The 19910-nt window shown below is 43.3% G+C and overlaps 4 protein-coding genes across 11 annotated transcripts; 3 read left to right on the plus strand and 1 right to left on the minus strand.

Annotated features, from left to right (window-relative positions):
- Positions 1 to 300: 300 nt before the first annotated feature.
- pmt (phosphoethanolamine methyltransferase) lies at positions 301 to 5437 on the plus strand. Of its 2 annotated transcripts, none has more exons than XM_076159607.1 (12): positions 301 to 457; positions 1781 to 1952; positions 2092 to 2247; positions 2619 to 2755; positions 2987 to 3138; positions 3302 to 3490; positions 3641 to 3730; positions 3828 to 3917; positions 4097 to 4219; positions 4307 to 4438; positions 4659 to 4775; positions 4875 to 5437. In XM_076159607.1, the coding sequence occupies exons 1-12, from the start codon at positions 448 to 450 to the stop codon at positions 4983 to 4985; spliced, it is 1479 nt and encodes a 492-aa protein (XP_076015722.1). In that variant the 5' UTR covers positions 301 to 447; the 3' UTR covers positions 4986 to 5437. The 2 variants fall into 2 exon arrangements, with proteins under 2 accessions (XP_076015722.1, XP_076015723.1); XM_076159608.1 differs by having other exon boundaries at positions 330 to 354.
- A 954-nt stretch (positions 5438 to 6391) lies between these two features.
- On the minus strand, positions 6392 to 10955 carry ints5 (integrator complex subunit 5). The gene is made up of 4 exons (XM_076159671.1): positions 10727 to 10955; positions 9891 to 10143; positions 7693 to 9669; positions 6392 to 7556 (listed from the first exon to the last, which is right to left on the minus strand). Exons 1-4 carry the CDS (start codon positions 10819 to 10821, stop codon positions 6834 to 6836), a joined length of 3048 nt encoding a protein of 1015 aa, XP_076015786.1. The 5' UTR covers positions 10822 to 10955; the 3' UTR covers positions 6392 to 6833.
- A 750-nt stretch (positions 10956 to 11705) lies between these two features.
- LOC143008040 (phospholipase A and acyltransferase 3-like) lies at positions 11706 to 14529 on the plus strand. 4 transcript variants are annotated; one of them, XM_076159589.1, is made up of 5 exons: positions 11706 to 11789; positions 12088 to 12170; positions 12727 to 12835; positions 13205 to 13473; positions 13670 to 14529. In XM_076159589.1, the coding sequence occupies exons 2-5, from the start codon at positions 12156 to 12158 to the stop codon at positions 13790 to 13792; spliced, it is 516 nt and encodes a 171-aa protein (XP_076015704.1). In that variant the 5' UTR covers positions 11706 to 11789; positions 12088 to 12155; the 3' UTR covers positions 13793 to 14529. The 4 variants fall into 4 exon arrangements, with proteins under 4 accessions (XP_076015704.1, XP_076015706.1, XP_076015705.1 ...); XM_076159591.1 differs by having other exon boundaries at positions 11729 to 11789; positions 12091 to 12170; XM_076159590.1 differs by having other exon boundaries at positions 11746 to 11850; positions 12091 to 12170.
- A 128-nt stretch (positions 14530 to 14657) lies between these two features.
- LOC143008041 (phospholipase A and acyltransferase 3-like) lies at positions 14658 to 17748 on the plus strand. Of its 4 annotated transcripts, none has more exons than XM_076159593.1 (5): positions 14658 to 14893; positions 16311 to 16377; positions 16653 to 16746; positions 17129 to 17382; positions 17460 to 17748. In XM_076159593.1, exons 2-5 carry the CDS (start codon positions 16363 to 16365, stop codon positions 17568 to 17570), a joined length of 474 nt encoding a protein of 157 aa, XP_076015708.1. In that variant the 5' UTR covers positions 14658 to 14893; positions 16311 to 16362; the 3' UTR covers positions 17571 to 17748. The 4 variants fall into 4 exon arrangements, with proteins under 4 accessions (XP_076015708.1, XP_076015707.1, XP_076015710.1 ...); XM_076159592.1 differs by having other exon boundaries at positions 16320 to 16377; XM_076159595.1 differs by having other exon boundaries at positions 16320 to 16377; positions 17475 to 17748.
- The last annotated feature ends 2162 nt before the right edge of the window (positions 17749 to 19910 follow it).

Genomic DNA, 19910 nt, shown 5'->3' on the forward strand with positions numbered 1-19910 from the left:
ACACACACACACACACACACACACACACACACACACGCAAACACACACACACACGAAATACACAATTTAGAGCCATTTCAAATCCAAACAGACCAAAACCTCAAATCACAGCAGCTGTGTTACCTGTGTGCGAAATGATGAAATAAGTCTACAGCGTGTGTGCATATTTGCGTGTGCGTGTGCCTGTGTGCGTGCGTGTGTTGATCTACAAACCCTTGTCCCGACACACACACACCCCCTACGTTCCATTGGGCCTATCCCAATGGTTCGATCCGCACCTTGCAACCACCTCCTCTGCGCCACGTCCCGGTATTTAAGCACCGCGGCCTGGAACCTGCGTCCTGCCACAGGAGGGTGAATCTGTTATAACGCCCGCATAATTAACCGCATGGGCTTTTGAAGTGGTTGATTCATTTTTCAATCAATACAAATCAACTAAAGATCACCATGGAGAAAGGTATGACTAATAAAAAAAGGGGCGATTTTTGATTAGATTGACGTCACAGAACTTAAGTTTGGGTTTGTTGCTTGTTTGAGGCTGCTAAGTGCTTTTTGTGATCATTCTGCCGTGAATGCTGTGCTGGAATTTACTGTCAGCTGTCAGTGAGCCCTGCAGCGCACATGCATGTATGATAAAGTGCCGCGCTGCTGTTTCCTGTGTGGTCTGGGACGTGTGAACCCCGTCCTGCCTTGCATTTTCTGATTGGCTGCAGGCTTGAGGTGACTCACGCTGTTTCAAAGCTCCTTGCAGACTGGTGACAGAGAACTTCCCTTTTTCTATTTATTGGAAAACGTACATTTTGAAATGAAATACTATTTTCTGTTTCTCGTCTTCTGATTACGGAGATAATTAGATAAAAAAATTTAAATGTGTTATTAAGCTCTTAAAGTGGCATTACCACAATATTACTATACTGGCCAACAGACCTTATTCTTGACTTAAAGAGCAAAACCTCTGTAGATGCTCCCAATGTTGTTTATCAGGCTCTTGATTGAAATATGTTGACATCTCACATAATCATTTCGCGATGTTGATGGCAGCAGATATTTAAGTCAGTTAAAAGTTAAAGCAGTAACCAGAGTCATGTTATGGCTCATTTTGGTCTCATCCCATTAGAGGCATTCTACTTTATTATCATCTTTGTGAATATTTTCATTGAAGAAAGCATTTGACATGACTATGAGCATGCAGTTATGAGGCATTCTGGAGATTCTTCTTCACACATGATCTCATTATTATCTTAACACTGCATATGCTTAAAGCAGTAGTCACATCAAATATTCATATCAAATCGAGGTGTGTCTGTAAAACTGAGCTGTTATTAGAACAAGGCGTGCAGCAAGGAGAAGCCAGGAACCAGAAATACAGACTTACTTACCCTACAGCAAATGCACCTGTTTGAATCTTATGTATGGGGCATGAAAGCATGAAGTCCTGATTGTCTGCAGGAACCAACGACAACGTTACTGAAGTTATTCCAGCCTGTGTGTGTGTATTTAGGTGTCGAACCTTTTTTTTCCGAATGTTTCCCATGTGCACGCTGCATACTGCATACTCTGACATACTCTTACACATTACATTTTACATGCATGTCAGTATCTTTTCATGCTCAATAGATGCCAAAAGGTTTCAAAACTGCTTCAGAAGACAACTGAGAGGCCCATATGTCCTCTTTACATTTGTCTAGCTTTGTAGTTGGCATCTTGTAGGTGACGTAGTACTTTACACACTTGGTCTCTTTCCACTTGATACATTTTTGGAAACCTGTCTGTCTGACAGTTCGAACCGACATGACAGAGTTTTGGAAGGAACATTCCAAGGCCGCCACAGTGGAGGAGATGATGCTGGACTCGCACGCCAGACAGCTGACCCTGCACGAGCTGCCGGAGATCCTGTCCCTGCTGCCCAGCCTGACAGGGAAAAGGGTGCTGGAACTGGGAGCTGGAATTGGGTGTGTGTGTGTGTTTGTGTGTGTGTGTGTGTGTGTGTGTGTGTGTGTGTGTGTGTGTGTGTGTGTGTGTGTTTGTCTATGTTTGGTAATTGCTCAAACTGAAGATTTTACAACAAGACACTCCCATGTGCTTCTCCAGCCGCTTCACCAGCGAACTGTTGTGCAAAGCCGAACACGTGACAGCCGTGGACTTCATGGAGAGCTTTGTGCAGAAGAACAGAGAGGAGAACGGTCACCATAGCAATGCTGCCTTCATCCAAGCCGATGTCACAAAGCTGGATGTCCCCAACAACAGGTGTGCTAAGATATTACTTTTCTGCTCTGTCTTTTTTTTTTTTGGTTTTGTAGCTTTTACATAGAGATGAGGTCATCAACTAGCGTGACCCTGAAGTTGTGTACTGAGAGAGACACGTTACAGCACAGCACAGACAACAGATCAAACAGTTGCAACTTGATTTGTGCACCTTGTTGTGTGCTTATGATAGCTACATGGACAAAACAACCACAGTGGTATGTAAACATTTCTTCCACAGTTGTTTTGAATGGATTGCTGTTATATATGTTCATGTATTACTTCTGCTACCAGTTTTCCTTTAATTAGTCACTCAGCATTTCACCTCTTAATGTTCAACCAAGATGGCTGATCTCTTTTATGGTCCCTGGCAGCCTCGATGTTATTTTCTCCAACTGGCTCCTGATGTACCTGAGCGACAAGGAGCTGAAGGCCCTCACAGAGAACATGCTGTGCTGGCTGAGGCCTGGCGGCTTTCTTTTCTTCAGGGAGTCTTGCAACCACCAGTCAGGTACTCAGCTTCCATCAGTCAAACAAGTTTCAGGAATTTTGGCCCTATGAGCAACTTAGTTCTAGTGACCCAAAGTGGTATTTATACCACTAGGGGGCAGTAGAAAATGTCCAGATATGAGGACAACAGGTGTACGGAAGGAAAAATGTAATGTCCACATATGAGGACGCAGGGTCAAGGTTAAATAAAGAGTAAGAGATACAGCCGTTCAACTCTACGCTTTCCTCGAAGGTGATTGTAAGAGGGACTTCAACCCCACCTATTACCGCAACCAAGGGCAGTACAGCCACCTGATGACATCGGTGCAGGTGGAGGAGGCGGAAGGGGCGGAAAAGTTTGGCTTCGACATTGTGCTGACGAAAAAGGTTCTGACCTATGTTAAGGTATCATTATTTGTGATCACATAGGAGAAAATTAAATGTCTTCTCCGTGTGAGTGAGACCATTTCTGTCCTGCATCTATCACACTGTACAGTCTTATCGTTGTCCTCCATTCTTCCCTTGCTCCTGTCCACCTCACACCTTCATCTTTTCTTTCCCTTTAAAGATGAAAAACAATCTGAATCAGATCTGCTGGCTGCTGGAGAAGTCTCCCCGCTCCTCAGCCACACAGGGCAGTTTTACCACCTTCCAGCAGTTCTTGGACAACCAGCAGTACACCCGCCGTGGGATCCTACGCTACGAGAAGATGTTCGGGGCTGGTTACGTCAGCACAGGAGGGCCAAGCACCACTAAGGTAGGAATACAGTACAGACAGCAGCAAACATTGGGCAAAGCCTGAGGAGCTTCCCTGTACTTAACATTGCTTTATTCTAGCCTTAATACTCAGGCTGAACCCTGGAAGACCTGACAAGGTTTTGTTCAACAAATTTCGTTGTACTAACAGGAGTTTGTGGACCTGCTGAACCTGAAGCCCGGTCAGAGGGTCCTGGACATTGGCTGCGGCATCGGTGGAGGTGACTTTTACATGGCAAAGGTAAAACCCCAAATATGACATATCCACATTGCATTTTTTCCAGGAAATGGATTTGTAGTTCCAAATGATCCCTTATTATGATGATGTCACATTTTAGACATTTGGCGTGGAGGTGCTTGGCTTGGACCTATCTGAGAACATGGTGGACATCGCCATAGAGAGGGCGACTGCTGAGAAGCTGCCATCAGTACGTCCAAAGCCTCCATTCTTTATAATATTTCCATAAAACTTGCGTGAGTTATTTATCAGTTTGCAATAATGTCAACAATCGATATTTTGCAACATCTGTGAAACCATCTCTCTGTTTTGGGTTTACCTTTGAATTGATTCAAGGAGATGGTTTGATTAATAAATCCTCTACTTTAGGTCCACTTTGAGGTTGCAGACGCCACCAAGAGGTTGTTTCCGGAGGGTTCTTTTGATGTGATCTACAGCAGAGACACCATCCTGCACATAGACGACAAGCTGGCCATGTTCACACGCTTCCATGTGAGTGTCTTTCCATTTTCATCTCATGCTGTGACTCCGTTCTCGTCTCGTTGTCATCATCTTTGTCTGCTTGCCCTTTTCGTGCAGTCATGGTTGAAGCCAGGGGGAAAGCTGCTGATCAGTGACTACTGCTGCGGAGAGAAGCCATGGACGCCTCAGTTCCAGACCTACGTCAAACAGAGAGGCTACATCCTCTACACACCACCACAGTATGGCAAGGTAACACACAGCCTCATTACGTAACATTCTGCCAAGGGACTATGGTAAGATCAGCCAACTGTCTGTCTGTGCAATCATGATGAGATAATTGGCATCAAAGTCACTGCTGTCACACTCAAGAGTTTTCTCCTTTGCCTGTTTTTTGCTGTTTAGTCTTCCAACTTTTAATCAACCTCAAATATTTCCCCTGAATTTACGCACCTTCTCTCTCATCCTGTAGTTTATTGAGCAGGCAGGTTTCTGCAACGTGCGGGCAGAGGACCGGACGGCTCAGTTTATAGAAGTGATTCAGACAGAGCTGCAGCGAGCAGAGGCCCTCAAGGATCAGTTTATTGAGGTTAGAACACACACAGACACCTAAATTATACTGATATACAGATTATACAGATTCTAAACAAACAATGACTAAGAAAAAACGACACTCTGTTGTCTGCAGGAGTTTTCTGAGGAAGACTACACAGCAATCGAAAACGGTTGGAGAGAAAAACTGGCACGCTGCAACACTGGTGACCAGCGATGGGGACTCTTCTACGCAACGAGAGACTGAGAGACTGCATGAGGGACAGAGAGGATGAGCAGATAGGAGAGGGGACGCTCTCTGCCTTGTTACACCACACAGTGCCTTTGTTGTAATGTTTAACAATACAGTCTGAAGTATCTACTTGTATCAGTGTAATATCACTCATCATCCAGTAAGACATCAAAGCTGTAAACAATATTTGTCACAGTGATTCTTAAAGTATTGAATCACACTCCCATCCCTACATTGCTTCAGGCTTCCACAAATGTGTTTTCTCCCTAACGTTTCTTTAATGAGACTCATAAATATTACAATTTGGTCTGTTTGAAATGTTTTTTTGTAATATTGATGTTTGATTTGGAATTTCACCCACCTGTGACAGCGCCAATGGAGTGCAGGGGTGCCATGGTTCTGGTAAGGCTGGTTGCTCAGCATTACATTCACTACTCATCTAAATAAACTGCCTCGATTACTATCAACATGTCTGCACACAGTTGGCTGGTGTAGTTTCTTGTGTTGTTTCTTGCCAGCGCTGAACATGAACTTATTGTGACGCCTCCGGCTTGTAATCAACAGGTATCAAACACTGCTAACAGCTGTAACAATGAAATGGAACAATCTTTCAAATTGCATATACAATGTGAATGTGAAATTGCAGTAGCAAATAATGCTGTACACACACTTTGCCACATTTGAGATAGTTTTGAGGCAAATACCTTTCACTGTGCAGGAGCCTGGACAGTGGAGTTCTTAATGCCCAATCAGTGTGACAAAGCAATGACAAATTAGACGCCCACGCCAAACTAATCACTGCTTGTCGTCAATTTCCAGCTCTGAAGGACGACGTTATTATGTACGTTAGTAAGTAGTCCCAGGACTACTCTCTCTACACTGCTATTGTATTACGAGCAATCTAGAGAGGCATAACGTTGGTGATCCTGTTCACATTATCACCATCCAAGTCATTATGACACATCACACTCTGAAGAAGCTGAGACTGTTGCAGGTTACATTCTGGAGTTTTCTTCAGGAAATTCCTGGTTCCGCTGGTACTTGAAGCAGCGCTTGTGGTCCACCAGATGACAAGATACATTTGTAGAGACAATCACGAAAATAGGAGTCATGTTATTATGGTAGATTAGTCTGGTCTTAATAATTTGCAAACTCTAATCATAATAGGTTAGATATTTTAAAAAAAGTCCAACCCATCTCATGTACTTCCAAGATATCTGGATGTAGGTAGCTTTGTGTGTTCATCCCGTGCTGGTTCAGTACAACACAGATGTCTGCAAGATTTTTCTGTGACTCTTCTTCTTGGAGTTGTTTGGTGTGTTGGTATTCAGAGGTCTAGGTTTACTCATCAGTGAAACTTGCTTCAGAAGCTTTGAGAACCACTGTATAATGTAAAATCTGACATAATACACAGTTCAGGACCAAATATTTATTTTGTGAAGTGGTTTAAACAACAGTTTGCTCATATAACAAGAGTTAGAAGGCATGATTTTAACACTGCAGCAATCTTATTCCATTTAATCTGAGAGGACAATCTATGGCAATACTAAAACTATACAGACTTAACACTTCGAATTATGTATGGGCTGTATTTTGGGACAAATACTCTATCAACATATCATACATGTGTTTGTCCTTTTTATCATTCTCACAGAAAAATACTTAGAAAAGTATCAAGTGAAAAAACCGAATGGTACAAAAAGGTAAACACACTTACACACTGGTATACTTGTATGAAACTTAAGTACAGTGACAGCATCTTGTTGCAGTCCATTCATGGAGCAATACAACTGTCTATCCTGTCTATTGGACCGTCTTTAGCCCCTTTCATCCTGCTCTTCTCAGTTTTCTTCCCTCTGCATCTCAGAGCTGGAACCTCCAGCACAGGTGTCCCAATCTATCAATGTTTTTATGTAGGACACTGTGAATTGGTGCCACATATCTTGACACATCTCCGTCCCGTGAGAAATCCCTGCAGAAGAGTCCCTTCTCTGAACTGAAGACAAACTTCTGTGGCATAGGCCCATTGCCCCTCACGTATTCCCACACAGCCACTAGTAAAAGCCTCACTTCGAAGGGTGTGAGGTAAGGGAAAGCCTCGTGGACATTTGCGAGGACTGGCGGCAGGAGCTGGCCTTCTCCCATGCAGGACACCAGGAGGCAGGAGGCCTGTAGGTGCCACTGTGAGTCTGTGGCCAAAACCTCTCTGGACGCCTCCCAGTGGGCCAGCAGAGTGGCCAGGAGGCCTCTGAGCACCGCTGAGCAGTAGCACAGAGCCGGGCGTCCAGCAGCCACCACGTGAAGCAGAGGGAAGAGGACAGGGTGAGCCTCGAAGCAACGGCGAATGTGAATGTCTCGCTCCACGGTGGTGCGAGCATGTTCCTCTGGTGGCCATGACAGCTCTCCGTTGGCCACATCCGGACACACACCTTCCACCAGTGTGACTGCGACAATCTTGGCTGCCTCTGCGTTGATGGCTGGTGGCTCGTCGGAATCGGACTGTGGATGTCGCGAACCGTTGATGGAGCTGTTGAGACCACAGTAACTGCAGCTCTGGACGATCACAGCCAACAGAGTCTGGACATTCTGTAGAGAGAAAATGATGATGGTGGGAAATGTTACGTTATGCTCTGTTGTTCTTTCAAGCCCACCCATAATAAAAAAAAAACAACTCTGTTTAGCTTCAAACTGTGATCGACCGCATACAAATTGTGCGACTCACCTGGATGACCCCAGATGGGTCAGTTAGTGGTGTAGTACCGCGGACCTTCAACCCCTTGCCAATAATTCCGGCATGAAACACAGACCATACACTGCCAGAAAAGTTGACGGTGGTACCAAACTGGAAATTGATATCCATTAGGGAGGCTCCGAGGTCAGGAGAAGGGGAAGGACAGAGTAGCGAGTCACCTGCCATGTCAGCAATCTGCCCTCCAAACAGGTCAGCGTTGCCTTTATGCAGCGCTCCCTCAACCAGCTGTTGCAGCACTGCCTTCAGAGTCAGGGAAGAGTAGGCCGCAAAACGGGACAGGAGCAGGACCGAACAGTTCACCGCCTCGGTTGCTTGGCCCCCATCTCTGCCCACCTTCCCCACTTCTCCTCTCCTCCGAAGAGTCAGGAAGAAGTGAGTGACCGCTGCACGGGAGAGCAAGAGCAGGTGAGCTGGGGAGGAAGCGCGAGGGAGGGGGCTTGAAGATAGAAGACGGACCGCAGCGTGGGACACGGCCGGGTCACCGTGAAGGAGGAGTGGACCGAAATCATGGAGGTGTGCTGAAACTGTTGATCCCACCTGGATGGCCATGGAGGACTGAGCAACTCCTGCTCCTCTTCTGTCCTCATCCTGGCTCTGGATGGCAGCGGCCAGATTAAGTAGCAGTTGCCTCAGCTGCCGCGGCCCCAAGGTATGAGTGTGGATCTGGGCCACACAACGGACTACAGCTGCGGGAATGAGACCCGCCAAGCAAGAAGAGAGCGTGTTGTGGAGCTGCCAGGCCAAAGCTAGCTCTTCTGGGTTGCGTGCCTGGGTGAGCAATTGACAAAGGGCCTCTGTTGCCACACTGGGGCCGCCGTACACCGACAGAAGACACAGCAGCTGGTGCAGCCAGAGGTGGCGCTTTCTCTCGAGCCTCAACGTTTCAGCACACAGCTCCGCTATGTGACTCTGCAGCTCCTCCAGAAAGGGGATGACCCTCTGTGGCTGGGAGGAGGCATTGTGATGGGGATTGCTCTCCACATCTGAGCGGTTGTAGACCAGCTTATGGAGATGCAGAAGTAGCATCTGGAGTAACCGGTCGCAGGCTTCTCTGACTCCTTCATGCGGGGAGGGTGTAGGGCCAGAAATGATGACTGAGGCCGGGGTCGCTGTGTCTGCCAGAAAGCGGAGAACCCGGGCCCCACCTGCTGGGCTCTGGCTAATAAGGTGAACAACTAGCCCCAGCATGTTGTCCAGCTCGTCCCTGGGGAGGCCCTGCAGCAAGGCCTGCAGCTGGAGCAGGACAGGGGGCCTAAGCAGCTCCACCAGCTCTGCAGATACAGCGCTGAAGAGGTTAGGAGACAGCGCAGCCAGCTGGACCAGAAATGGTACTGCAGCTCGACGGAGCTGAGGGGAACTCTCCCAGGAGGAGGACGAGGATGAAGTTGGAGAGAGAGGGCTGGATGGGCTCAGGCTCTCCTGGAACATCCTGAGAAGCTCTTTCCGGATGCTGTCTGAGTGGTGTGCAGCAAGGTGACCTAGGATTCCCACCACTGAGCCGATTTTGGGCACTCTGCTGCCTTTATCCCCTCCCATTGCTGCTAGACTTTGCTCCTTCGTTCCATGGGAGCAGAAGTCCTTGAGGCCACAGGCCAGGACTCGGCTGATGATGGTCCCTGGGAAAGCGGAACCAATGTGAGCGACTACCCAGTCAAAATGAGGTGAGTGCTGCACCGAGGTGTCCAGCAACGCATCCACACAGGCGTCAGGGCACCATGCCAACATGGCGGCCAAACACTGGGAATAGGCTTCCATCAACGAACGAGTGGCAGCGCAGGACATCCACAGCTGGAGCAGCTCGTTCAGGCTGGAGGAGTGGGGAGCCACCCTGCGGCCGGCATGCTTGCTGCTGAGCTGGCCCAGTAAGTCCACCGCCCAGGCAGAAACCAGAGGGGCCCAGGCCCGGGGATTGAGGCGGATGAACTCAGACAGCACGCCATGAACCTCCTAAAGAGAGTCAAGAATAAAAACAGAATAAAACTGTGATCCTGTATCATAATATGTCAACTTTAGAGCTTATGATCATGGTGCCATTTAAATACAGAAAACCTTGTATTGGTGTGAAAACATTTAAAAGCAAGTGCTCTGTATTACTCGGTATGAATAAATAAATATACTGAATATCCTCTATAACTGAGGACTTTTTAATATTATCCATGTCGTCTCACCTGTATGATGTCCTCCAGGTTAGAGCCGCCCCCACTCCTGGCTTCCCCCTCAGTCTCCAGGTTGTGGAGAAAGGCAGAGACGTGTTCATCGTACACACCCCTCAGATGCTCCAGCACTGCACCTCGACAGGCCGGGACGGAGCGCAGCAGGCGCACGGCACATCGGGCGTGTTCCCGGACGCTGAGTTTGCGTCCCTGAACGGTGTCCACGCCACTGATGAACGACTTGATCTCCTGGGACAGCTCCTGTGTGCTGAAGGGGAGAGAGGGGGAAAGCAGGAAGATGTTTTGTTTTGGGTTTTTTTGTTTGTTTTTTTTACACATTTTACATTTTTTATCTAGCTTTTGCTGATACATTTAATATTATTATTTGGTCTTAATCTTTAACTTACTTTTATGAATTTAATTCCCATTGTTTTTAAGGTTTTATTTCTAAATATACATTTTTAATGTGGATTAATTGTCCAGTGCCTCTACTGGGACTTGGCAATTTTTACATATAATTAAATATTGTGATCATTTCTCTATAAATACACCGTATGTGCTGGTTACAGCTTCAGACCTACCGTTTCTCTTTGTCTTCTCGATATTCGAGTCTATTGAGTGAATTATGAATTGCCATTTTATAATCTACCCGGCAAAACAAAACACCCATTACACATCGACTACAAATAAAGTATCTGTAGCTTCTTGTGCACAGCCTTCTCGTCAACTAAACTATAAAAAAGTTAATTTTAAAGTATTTTTTTATTTGTATGGGTGCATAAGCTTTAAACAACACATAAATGTAAGAAAATGTAAGACATGTGGAGCTGACTTTGTCTCCAGCCTCTCACCTCAGAGCACTGTGCGGTGTGTGAGTGTGTGAGCTCTGCATCGCTTTCACAGGACTCCCGTCAAACACCACAGACATCGCTTGGTCCTTCAACATCAATACGTCACATTAAATCCACCTCTTCACTTTGGCCTTCGGCACGAATGAATATGGCAGCGTATTGTTGTGTTTTCTGTCAAATTTCGGGACAAAATACCAAAAGGGCGCTCCAAAGCCGGAAGTTGATTTCTTCTTCGCTGTTTCAGAAAGAGGGCCAACAAAGATGACACGGGCGACATCTAGTGGCACTGACTGTTAAAGTCTACATATCTACTGGACAGCCGTCAGAATCAGAATTATTAACTATTGTGAACATTACTTTATTAACCAAGTATTTTTAAACATTCTAAGAATTCACTGTGCTGCAATGAAGTGCACAGTATTTTATATTACGCCTGTATTATTGAAATATATATATATATATATATATATGTAGTACATTATATATTTAGTACATTTTAGTAATAGAATAAAAAATAAGAGAAACAAAATCAACAATGTTCAGGTATGTGCAATGAATCTGGAGAAATGCAAGTAGAAGTGTATGTACATGAAGGAATACATATGTACACGAGGAAATAAAATTATACCTACAAACTCAACGTTTTTCATGAACAAATGTTTTGTTTTTTGTAAAACAGATGTACAAAATAAAACTGTACAGGATTACAATAAACTCCACAACCAATTAACTACACACTGGAATTACAAAATAAATGCATATACACTGGCGAGACGTCCCGATTCTTACTTAATTAAGGCACACACACAGCTGACTGAATTGAAACAGTCATATAGCCGATTTCTATGATTCATCATGACATAATTACCGGCGACCTCATAGTTGGCAACATGATTTTGACGTTGTGGTTTTATTAAATTAGCTGCGAGTGCGTTCATTTTATTCTGAAGGCTTGCTTTCGGGGGCAGTGTTGACGTTACACCATCAGCTGATCTGTGGCCGGTAACATTTGGGGGCGCGGTCTCTTTCGTGTTGTCAAAGCTCTCCATTAAGCATTGAAAAGGTAAAATAAAAACGACACTCTTAAAACTTAACGATAGTTCAACTGTAACACCATCCTAAAGGTATGATCATCCTCCATTGTTTAGTGATGTTTAGTGAAGCTGACTGAAGCCATGCTGGTAATGTTGACCGCTCAGGGTAGAGGTTGTTTGTTTGTAATGGCTGAGAAATGTCGGAAAAACTCGTGACAATTCAACTGTTGTGTGCTCTGATGTATTTAGACACTGTCCTCATTCATCGACCATGTGTAAGAACAATTTCTCCTTCATAAACATGCTGTTCTGTTGTTCTTTATCTAGTAGAAAAGATCTCTCCCAGGCGCTGTGTCGTTTAGAAAGAGGGAAACCTTGAAGACGACAACACACTGATGGCTCCAACATTGGTAAGAAATTCCTTATCACTTACTCACGGCACTTACAACATACTTTACTCAGGCGCTGAAAACCGACTCCGCGTGCAGGTGGCATCAATGACGTCATTGCGATTGTCAATTACGACTGCAGACTGATCACAATATATACAAGTTACACCTACATATTCAACCACAAAGAATGTCTCGTAAATCACGTGAGAAGCGCGCACACCTACATGTAAGAGCACACATACATGTAACTGAAAAACGCAAACATACACATTTGAATCTTTTATACAAAGACATGTGAAACACTTGCACATGTATCTAAACTTTTTCTATTTTTGTAATTCAGATTTTTGTATTCAGATGTGAATGAGTGTTTCAGATACTTGTATGAATTTAAGCATTTCATATATCTAGTATGTAAGTATAATGCATGTATGTGTGAGTGTCTATTTAAATCCTGAGCAGCCCCTCATACAATTAGTTTGAGTTGTGATTATGTCAGAGAGCCTAGTCAAATCAAATGTTCTGCAATCTGCTGTTCAGTCAGGCATTTATTTTCTCTTTCTTTCAATCCAAGTATGATGAGAAGCCAGAGCCTGGGGACTTGATAGAAATCTTCCGTGGGTCCTATCAGCACTGGGCTGTGTATATTGGCGATGGCTTCGTTGTTCACATGGTACCCCCTTGTAAGTCACTGCCTCACAAAACCATTCAGAGCTAATCCCTCTGACAACATAACAACATTTGTACCTCATCCTAACTCTTCTAATACCCATTAGGGCAAAATTATTATTCACAAAACTCAGTAAACCCCTGGACATGACACATAAGGCCCCTCTGTGTTTCGTCCAGCCACTCCAGTTTCACTATCAAAACATGTCTGTTAGGTAAATGCTCCTGCCAGTGCCCTTGAGTCCCCCCCTCTGGACTGTAGATCTGGATTTGGTCCCCAGCCAGAGCACCCCTAGTAGTTAGTAGGGGTCAAATGCTGAGGATGAATTTCCCTATAGGGATTAAAAAGTAGAAACATAATTCTTTTTCCATTTCATCTTCAGCTGAGGTTGCAGGTGCAGGCTCCAGCAGCATGATGTCTGTCATAACTGAGAAAGCTTTGGTGAGGCGACAGGAACTGTGGGATGTGGTCGGAACCAACAAGTGGGAAATCAACAACAGCCTGGACAAGAAGTACGAGCCGCGCCCCGCTGAGGACATTGTGAGGGACGCCCGTGCAATGGTGGGCAAGGAGGTGCCCTACTGTGTCTTCCGGGACAACTGTGAGCACTTTTCCAATGAGATGCGCTATGGCAAAGCTGAGTCTCGACAGGTAGGACTTTTTAAGTATACTTCATAGAGAATTTGCTGAAATTTCCATTAGATCCTGATAAGAATCCATAAATGCGCTTGGAAAAATATCTTTTGTGATGTCATCTGAAAATGAAACAGGAGGCTTAAATGAAGCTGTATTCACCCAGTCCTCATTGTGATTCACCAGTCTAAATTAATTATGTGTGTCCCTACAGGTGTGCAAGGCAGGAGAAGTAGCGGCAGTGGCGGCGGTGGCTGCAGCCGTGGGTTTGGGCTTGGTGGCTCTAATAGGAGCTCTGTTTGGAGGCAAGGATAAAGACAGGAAGAACAAGCAGTGATGGATTTCCAGGGTCGTCTGCTCAGTGGCTTGATTAACACCACCAGCATAACATGACTGACACTGAACCACTCACAGTCACGGTAGCACAGCCGGCTCAAGTCACGTGTGAGCATTAGTGATTTAGTGGCTGGAGGTTTTGATGAAGTTTTTTCTTGCCGATACAACTGAGACAAAAACCTGATGTTTTTCATGCCTTTTTAAAATGTATACAAACAACACATACGAGCACCAATGCAATAGAAGACGTATCAAGGATTCCATCGTGTAAAATCCATTGTGCCAAAACGACATGTTTAAATATGGAATTCAGGGTAAATGTTATGGTAGGATTCTTGATTGTGACTAAATGGGCCTCACTGTGTTGGGCTCCCTTCATAATGCCTTGACTGGATAATAAATATGTGGAAATAGGACAGCAGCTGATAATTATGAGATAATATTAACATCGTAAAACAAAATCAAAGGGTATTGCAGCTGACCAGCATCACATTTACAACAAGCGATCTAACAAAAAACCATCAAATATTGATATATTATGCCTCAAAGAAAGGCTATGGGATTTAATATCAAGTTAATGTCATTAAACAATTGTGTTTGACGTGTCTTGGTAGATCGAGTTTCAGACCCTTGTTATTAACTTATCAAATGTGATAACATGATGGTTTAATGAGAATTTATAATCCTATCTTCCGCTGATGGTTGTACTTGTTTTGAATAAAGAAGAATTTATGTGAATCTTAATGGGAGATTTTGGTTATAGTTTCAAGTTTCACCTTACACACACGCAGAGACACCCCAACCTTTTTTGTTGTTTTCACTCCAGCTTAATCACTGAGAAGTAATGAATGTCAGTGAATCAATCATAATGTCTGTGTACATTATGGTGCAGAGCGTTTAGGAAATCTTACAAATGCTCTGTATTAACAACACTACTATGAAACAAAGCCTCAAGTCTAAAGGATGTGTCTTGTTCATGCTTCGTTATTGTACATGGCCCCACCCACCAGCAGACTCAAAGTAAAGTTGAAAACAGGAGGCGAGGAAGTTACCCAGACACACTTTGTGTAGCTGCTGCACACACACATCGTCTGACATTACGGTAAGTGATGGTTGAGTGTTAGAACCCATGCTATGATAGGAAAGAGTTTGTATGATATTGATTGCTATGATAAGTAAGTTGTTTGCCTTCTTTCTTTAGTAATGACCTCCTAAAGCTGTTGGTGGAGATAAATGGTTCAACATTGTCAACTGAGATGAACATGTAAAATGTGCATTCAAAATTAAATGTACCTTTTTGACATCTTTGAACATATCATTCAGAATTCTTGTGCAGATAAACAACTTTCAGGAATATAATGAATTCATATAAATGACCATTAACTATGTACTTGCAAGTGCTGAGAGTCATATAGAAACTGAAAGTAGAGCAAAAATGTAATTGCTTTGGGATCTGTGGTTAGTCAATCTCAACATTTAAATAATTGTAAATAATCAATCTTATTTCATTACTGCTGGTTCTTCACCTATTACCCCTAGTTACTTGCCAAAATGTGCCATTTACTTAATGATCCATCTTTTACAGGAAGTCAAACTGGAGGCTCTATTTGTCTCTCAGATTATTGTGCATGTAACTCCTGAACCAGAATTTCAGGTTTATGATTCTAGGCTCGACTAGACTTTGATTGACAGAGATTCTGACTAATGCAAAGAGGAATGTGGTGATGATTAACTGTACATTGTGCCAGTACGTCATTAACCACTAGTTCTGTTAGTCTCCTGGCAGAGTAAAGAGTATATCATCATATCCCCAATGCATTAGTGGCTTAGTTCAGTGATCAAAACGGTTAAGAACCAACAAAATGATAATATCTTCACCAACCCTGCAAGCATCCTCAGCACGAAAAAATAGTTCGATTACCAACCTTTGCCAGGAATTCCAGAGATTTTCATAAGCCTGAAATTCTGGTTCATCAATTACTGAGGACAATAGACTCAGTGACAAGCAAACCCACCACCAGTTATCTTTCACTTTCTGTAGAAGATGAATTACTTTGCATTAAGGAAACATTGGAGAGTAAATAAGGGTAAAGAAGCGTAGAAAAACAACAATAATCAAGTAAGAATTGATCTAAATAGTGTGATTTACAAATATTTTAAAAGATAATTTACTATCACATGGATCAATGGCACACATGCAGGTGTCAAAACCCTTAAGATATCTACCTCCTTTGTCATGGTCCACTCACAAGCAGCACCAACAGGTCAACCAACCATCCGCTTGACTGGAACTTTGTGATGCCCTTTGAAGACTGCTGCACTTTAGCCACTCAACCACCATGTTAACACAAATCCTGATGGGTCAAGACCCCCTACATGATGTCATACTGAGACTCTGCTTCTACAGCGTGTACAACAAGCAAGCCTGTCAGAATAGCGATTTGTTTAGATGTCGAGGTCCTAACTTACTTACTTCATTCATTCTTTGAATTGGTCAAAGTGATATTTTGTTTTGTTAGTTCCTCTAGGTGCTGAGAGTTCTCTGGAAAGTTGAAATCAAATTTAACTGCTATGGATCAGCCTCTGGTTGGTAAAATATTTCAAAGAGTTCATATGATAATTGTTTTATATTACTAATACAACATCTATATATGCAATTATAGAATACAGATTTGTTTCCAATCCAAATAAATAAAGCAGTTCATGGGAAAACAACTAAATGTTTGGCTTTGGTTAAACTGTACCTTTATCTGTAACATGCTTGTGTGAGTCTCAGTCATAGTCAAGTCAAGTAGACAGCTTTGTTTACAGAAATGTACAATTTCTAATGAAACCAAACTGTTGTTTTATTTTCCTCCCAGATGCCTGGTGACCTGATAGAAATCGACCGTGTCAGCTACAAGCACTGGGCTGTGTGTATTGGAAACGGTGAAGTTGCACACTTGGTAGCACTTAGTAAGTCACTCCTTCACTCATCTGTCATAACTAACATGTGATGCAAAATACTGACCAATCCTGAAGCAGAACACCATGGATCATTATTGAAGAACAAAATTCATCCCACTAGTATGCAGCCCAATAGGTGACACAGCAATGACACACAGGTGTCAACTGTCATGTCAATGAGTGACACCTGATCACCTTGCTGCAACAGTTGCTATGGGAGTTATCATTCGCCAACCCACCATTAGTATCCCCAACTCCCATTGGATGTTCAAAAACCCCTGCAAAACTAAAGATTATCACTTAGAGACATAACATTAAAGATGATGTAATATTCAGCACAGCTGTCTAACAAATCTCAACATTCTTGCCTTATCAATCATCTTATTTTTAGCTGAAGTAGGTGTAACCAACCCGATGACTGACACGGAGGGAGAAGTGAGGCGAGAGCATCTTAAAGATGTGTGCGGGAAATCTTTCTGGAGAGTCAACAATGACCAGGGTCTACAGATCAAACCTCGTACAGCTGCACAGATTGTGCAGGATGCCTTGTCCTGGGTGGGCGAGACGGTGACATATAATCTCGCCACTTACAACTGTGAGCATTTTGCCACCAAGATGCGCTATGGCAGGGCTGTGTCTCAGCAGGTAAGTGGACACTTAAGATGTACATTTCCTGGCTACAAGAGCTATCTGTCTCACATTTGTGGATTATTTTAACCCAGAAGGTCACTTTGCAGGTGGTTGATGGTGTAAAGAAGGTTGGATTATTGGCTGGGCTGGTGGGGTCTGTCGCAGCCCTGGGTTCAGCGGCGTCTGCCCCTTCCCGTCCGTAAGATGAAAGAATGGATGGATGATTTTATATTGATCAAAATATATGAATCAATTCAACTTGAAAAATTTACTCAAATCCATCAGTCCTAAGACGATCACAGAAGCCTTTTGTGATTATTGAAACAGAATGCACTGTTGCTTTTCTGAAGAATAAAACCACCAAAAAAAGTTTTTGCACTACTTTATGTTAGCTCGTCTTTCTTTCCTGACACCATACACAATATCACAAACAACTACGCAAAGGGCTTCACGGGCCCACACAACAGGAGGTTCCCGACCCAGCACAAAGCTCATAGGAAGACGAGGAAAAACTCAAACATATAAGGAGAAAGGAAGAAACCTTGAGAGAGGCGAATGAAAGAGAGGTTCCTTCTTCTCCATTGGTTAATGAAACCAGTGAAGCTTAGTAAATATCAATGATCTTCCTCAGAAATCAGTAAAATATCTCAGTTCTTCACAAAGCTGCAGAATTTCATGCTGTGGATTCAGGACTACTATAACCTCGATATGGAGAATATTACCTCATGGATACTTTTTGGGAAAACACACTCACGACAGTTCATGATGTGCTTATTTATGCTGTTTATCTATTCAGTTAATAATGAATTGTCACTGAATGTGTTTCAAACTAAATGGAGTTTTGAATCCTTCACAATTCAAAGTTTTGTGAACCAAATTTAATGCCACAGTGATGACATAAATTTAGACAAATCATGGATGCTTTTTAAAATGTGACTTTACAGATCAAATTCAAACACACATGAATATGACAACAAGAAGTCCTTTTACTTGAGGTAAGATGTAAACTCCAGAAACCATTGTGATCAAACCAAAACAGTATTTATCCAATGACGCAATAAAGACAAATAACTGATAACTTTTTCAAATTACTTTTAGGATTGATCTCAATTATACAAATTGATTCAAAACCTTAATTGGGAGTCAAGAAACAGAAGTCCTGCTTAACGCCACATATGATCACACTGTAATGGCGATGTTAGGTGTAACACTGGTGTCCAGAGAAACAGGAAAAGTCTAGAGGAAATGTGATGAGGAACCTAGTTTGAGAGCCTCAATAGGAGTGAGGAAATGGAATTCAAGCCAATTGCTTTACGAGATAAACATTCGGACAGGGGATCTAACTGCATTTGGCCCGAGGAAGGTTTCTCTACCACAGGATGATGCAGAAATGAAAGGGCGTTCCGTTTAGCAGCTTGGTAATTGTCCTCTGCGCTCCTCGAGCCACACAACAACAAAGCCTGGGATTTTGACCGATGATTCAGGAGACAGAAGTCTTCCCTACACACGCAACATTTACATTCAAGGAAGAAATTGAAATGTGTTTATTAATAAAAATTTTATTTCCAGAATAGCTCACATGCTTCACATGATTATATGTAAAATAATGCTTCCAACCTTCCTCTGCTCACTCAAGCCCGTGCAGCCTTCCTGCACTTCCCCAAACCTTTTCTGGATGAACTCATTCAGCTCTGCCGCCCCCCCGTGGCCGACTATCATACATTGAGGACCAACACAGTTTCCCTCTGCTCAACCAGCAAGCAGCCTCCCCTCGAGGCCGGATCACAGCATTGCCATCTTCTCCTCTCTCTACTTGTGGAATGTCAAACCTCCATGTCTGTCTCAGGTTCAAGCCACTGCCCTCATTGTCCCTCAGTGCTTTCGCTCTCCTTCTCCACCCTCATTGCTTTCTTGGCAAAGAGAGCTATCTGTCTTATATTCTAGGGGATGTTAATGTAAGATCATCACCTTCCCAATGTTCTTATTTAAGATTCTAGAATTGTGGTTTCACTTTGCAGGTGGTTAAGGCTGCAAGGCGGCGTTGGAATAATCCTGTTTGGAGTGTCGGCTCTGGGGTCTGTCTCAGCTCAGGCTAGGTTACAAGTGGGGGGAAAAAAGTGATAAGAATGGATGGATCATGTTATATGCATATATGAACCAGTGGAACTTGGAAAATATGTATTAAAATCTTTCAGCTCTAAGATGATCACATAAGCCCTTTGTGTTTTTTGCAACAGAATGCACTGTGGCTTTGCGGTTTGTTCACTATTTTATGTTAAACTTTATTTCTTTAAATGACAAGGCAAGAACAAACTGTATTCCTTTCAATATGTTTCATTGCCCTGGTCATTTGTTAGGAAAAAAGTCAAATATCTGAGTAAATAAGTTTATTTGTAGAGCACAATATCACAATCAACTCCTCAAAGGGCTTTATGGCTTTATGATTGTTTTTGTTTCTTTGTTCAGTTCATTATGAAAGCTTTTCAAACTGAAGGGTTTCATTCAAAGAGAAGTTTTTGAATCCAATTAAAGTTCTGTCTACC

The sequence above is a fragment of the Genypterus blacodes genome, unplaced genomic scaffold (genome assembly GCF_046128005.1).
Source record: "Genypterus blacodes isolate CSIRO-AG114 ecotype Tasmania unplaced genomic scaffold, CSIRO-AGI_Gbla_v1 ptg000098l_1, whole genome shotgun sequence".
Lineage (NCBI taxonomy): Eukaryota > Metazoa > Chordata > Actinopteri > Ophidiiformes > Ophidiidae > Genypterus > Genypterus blacodes.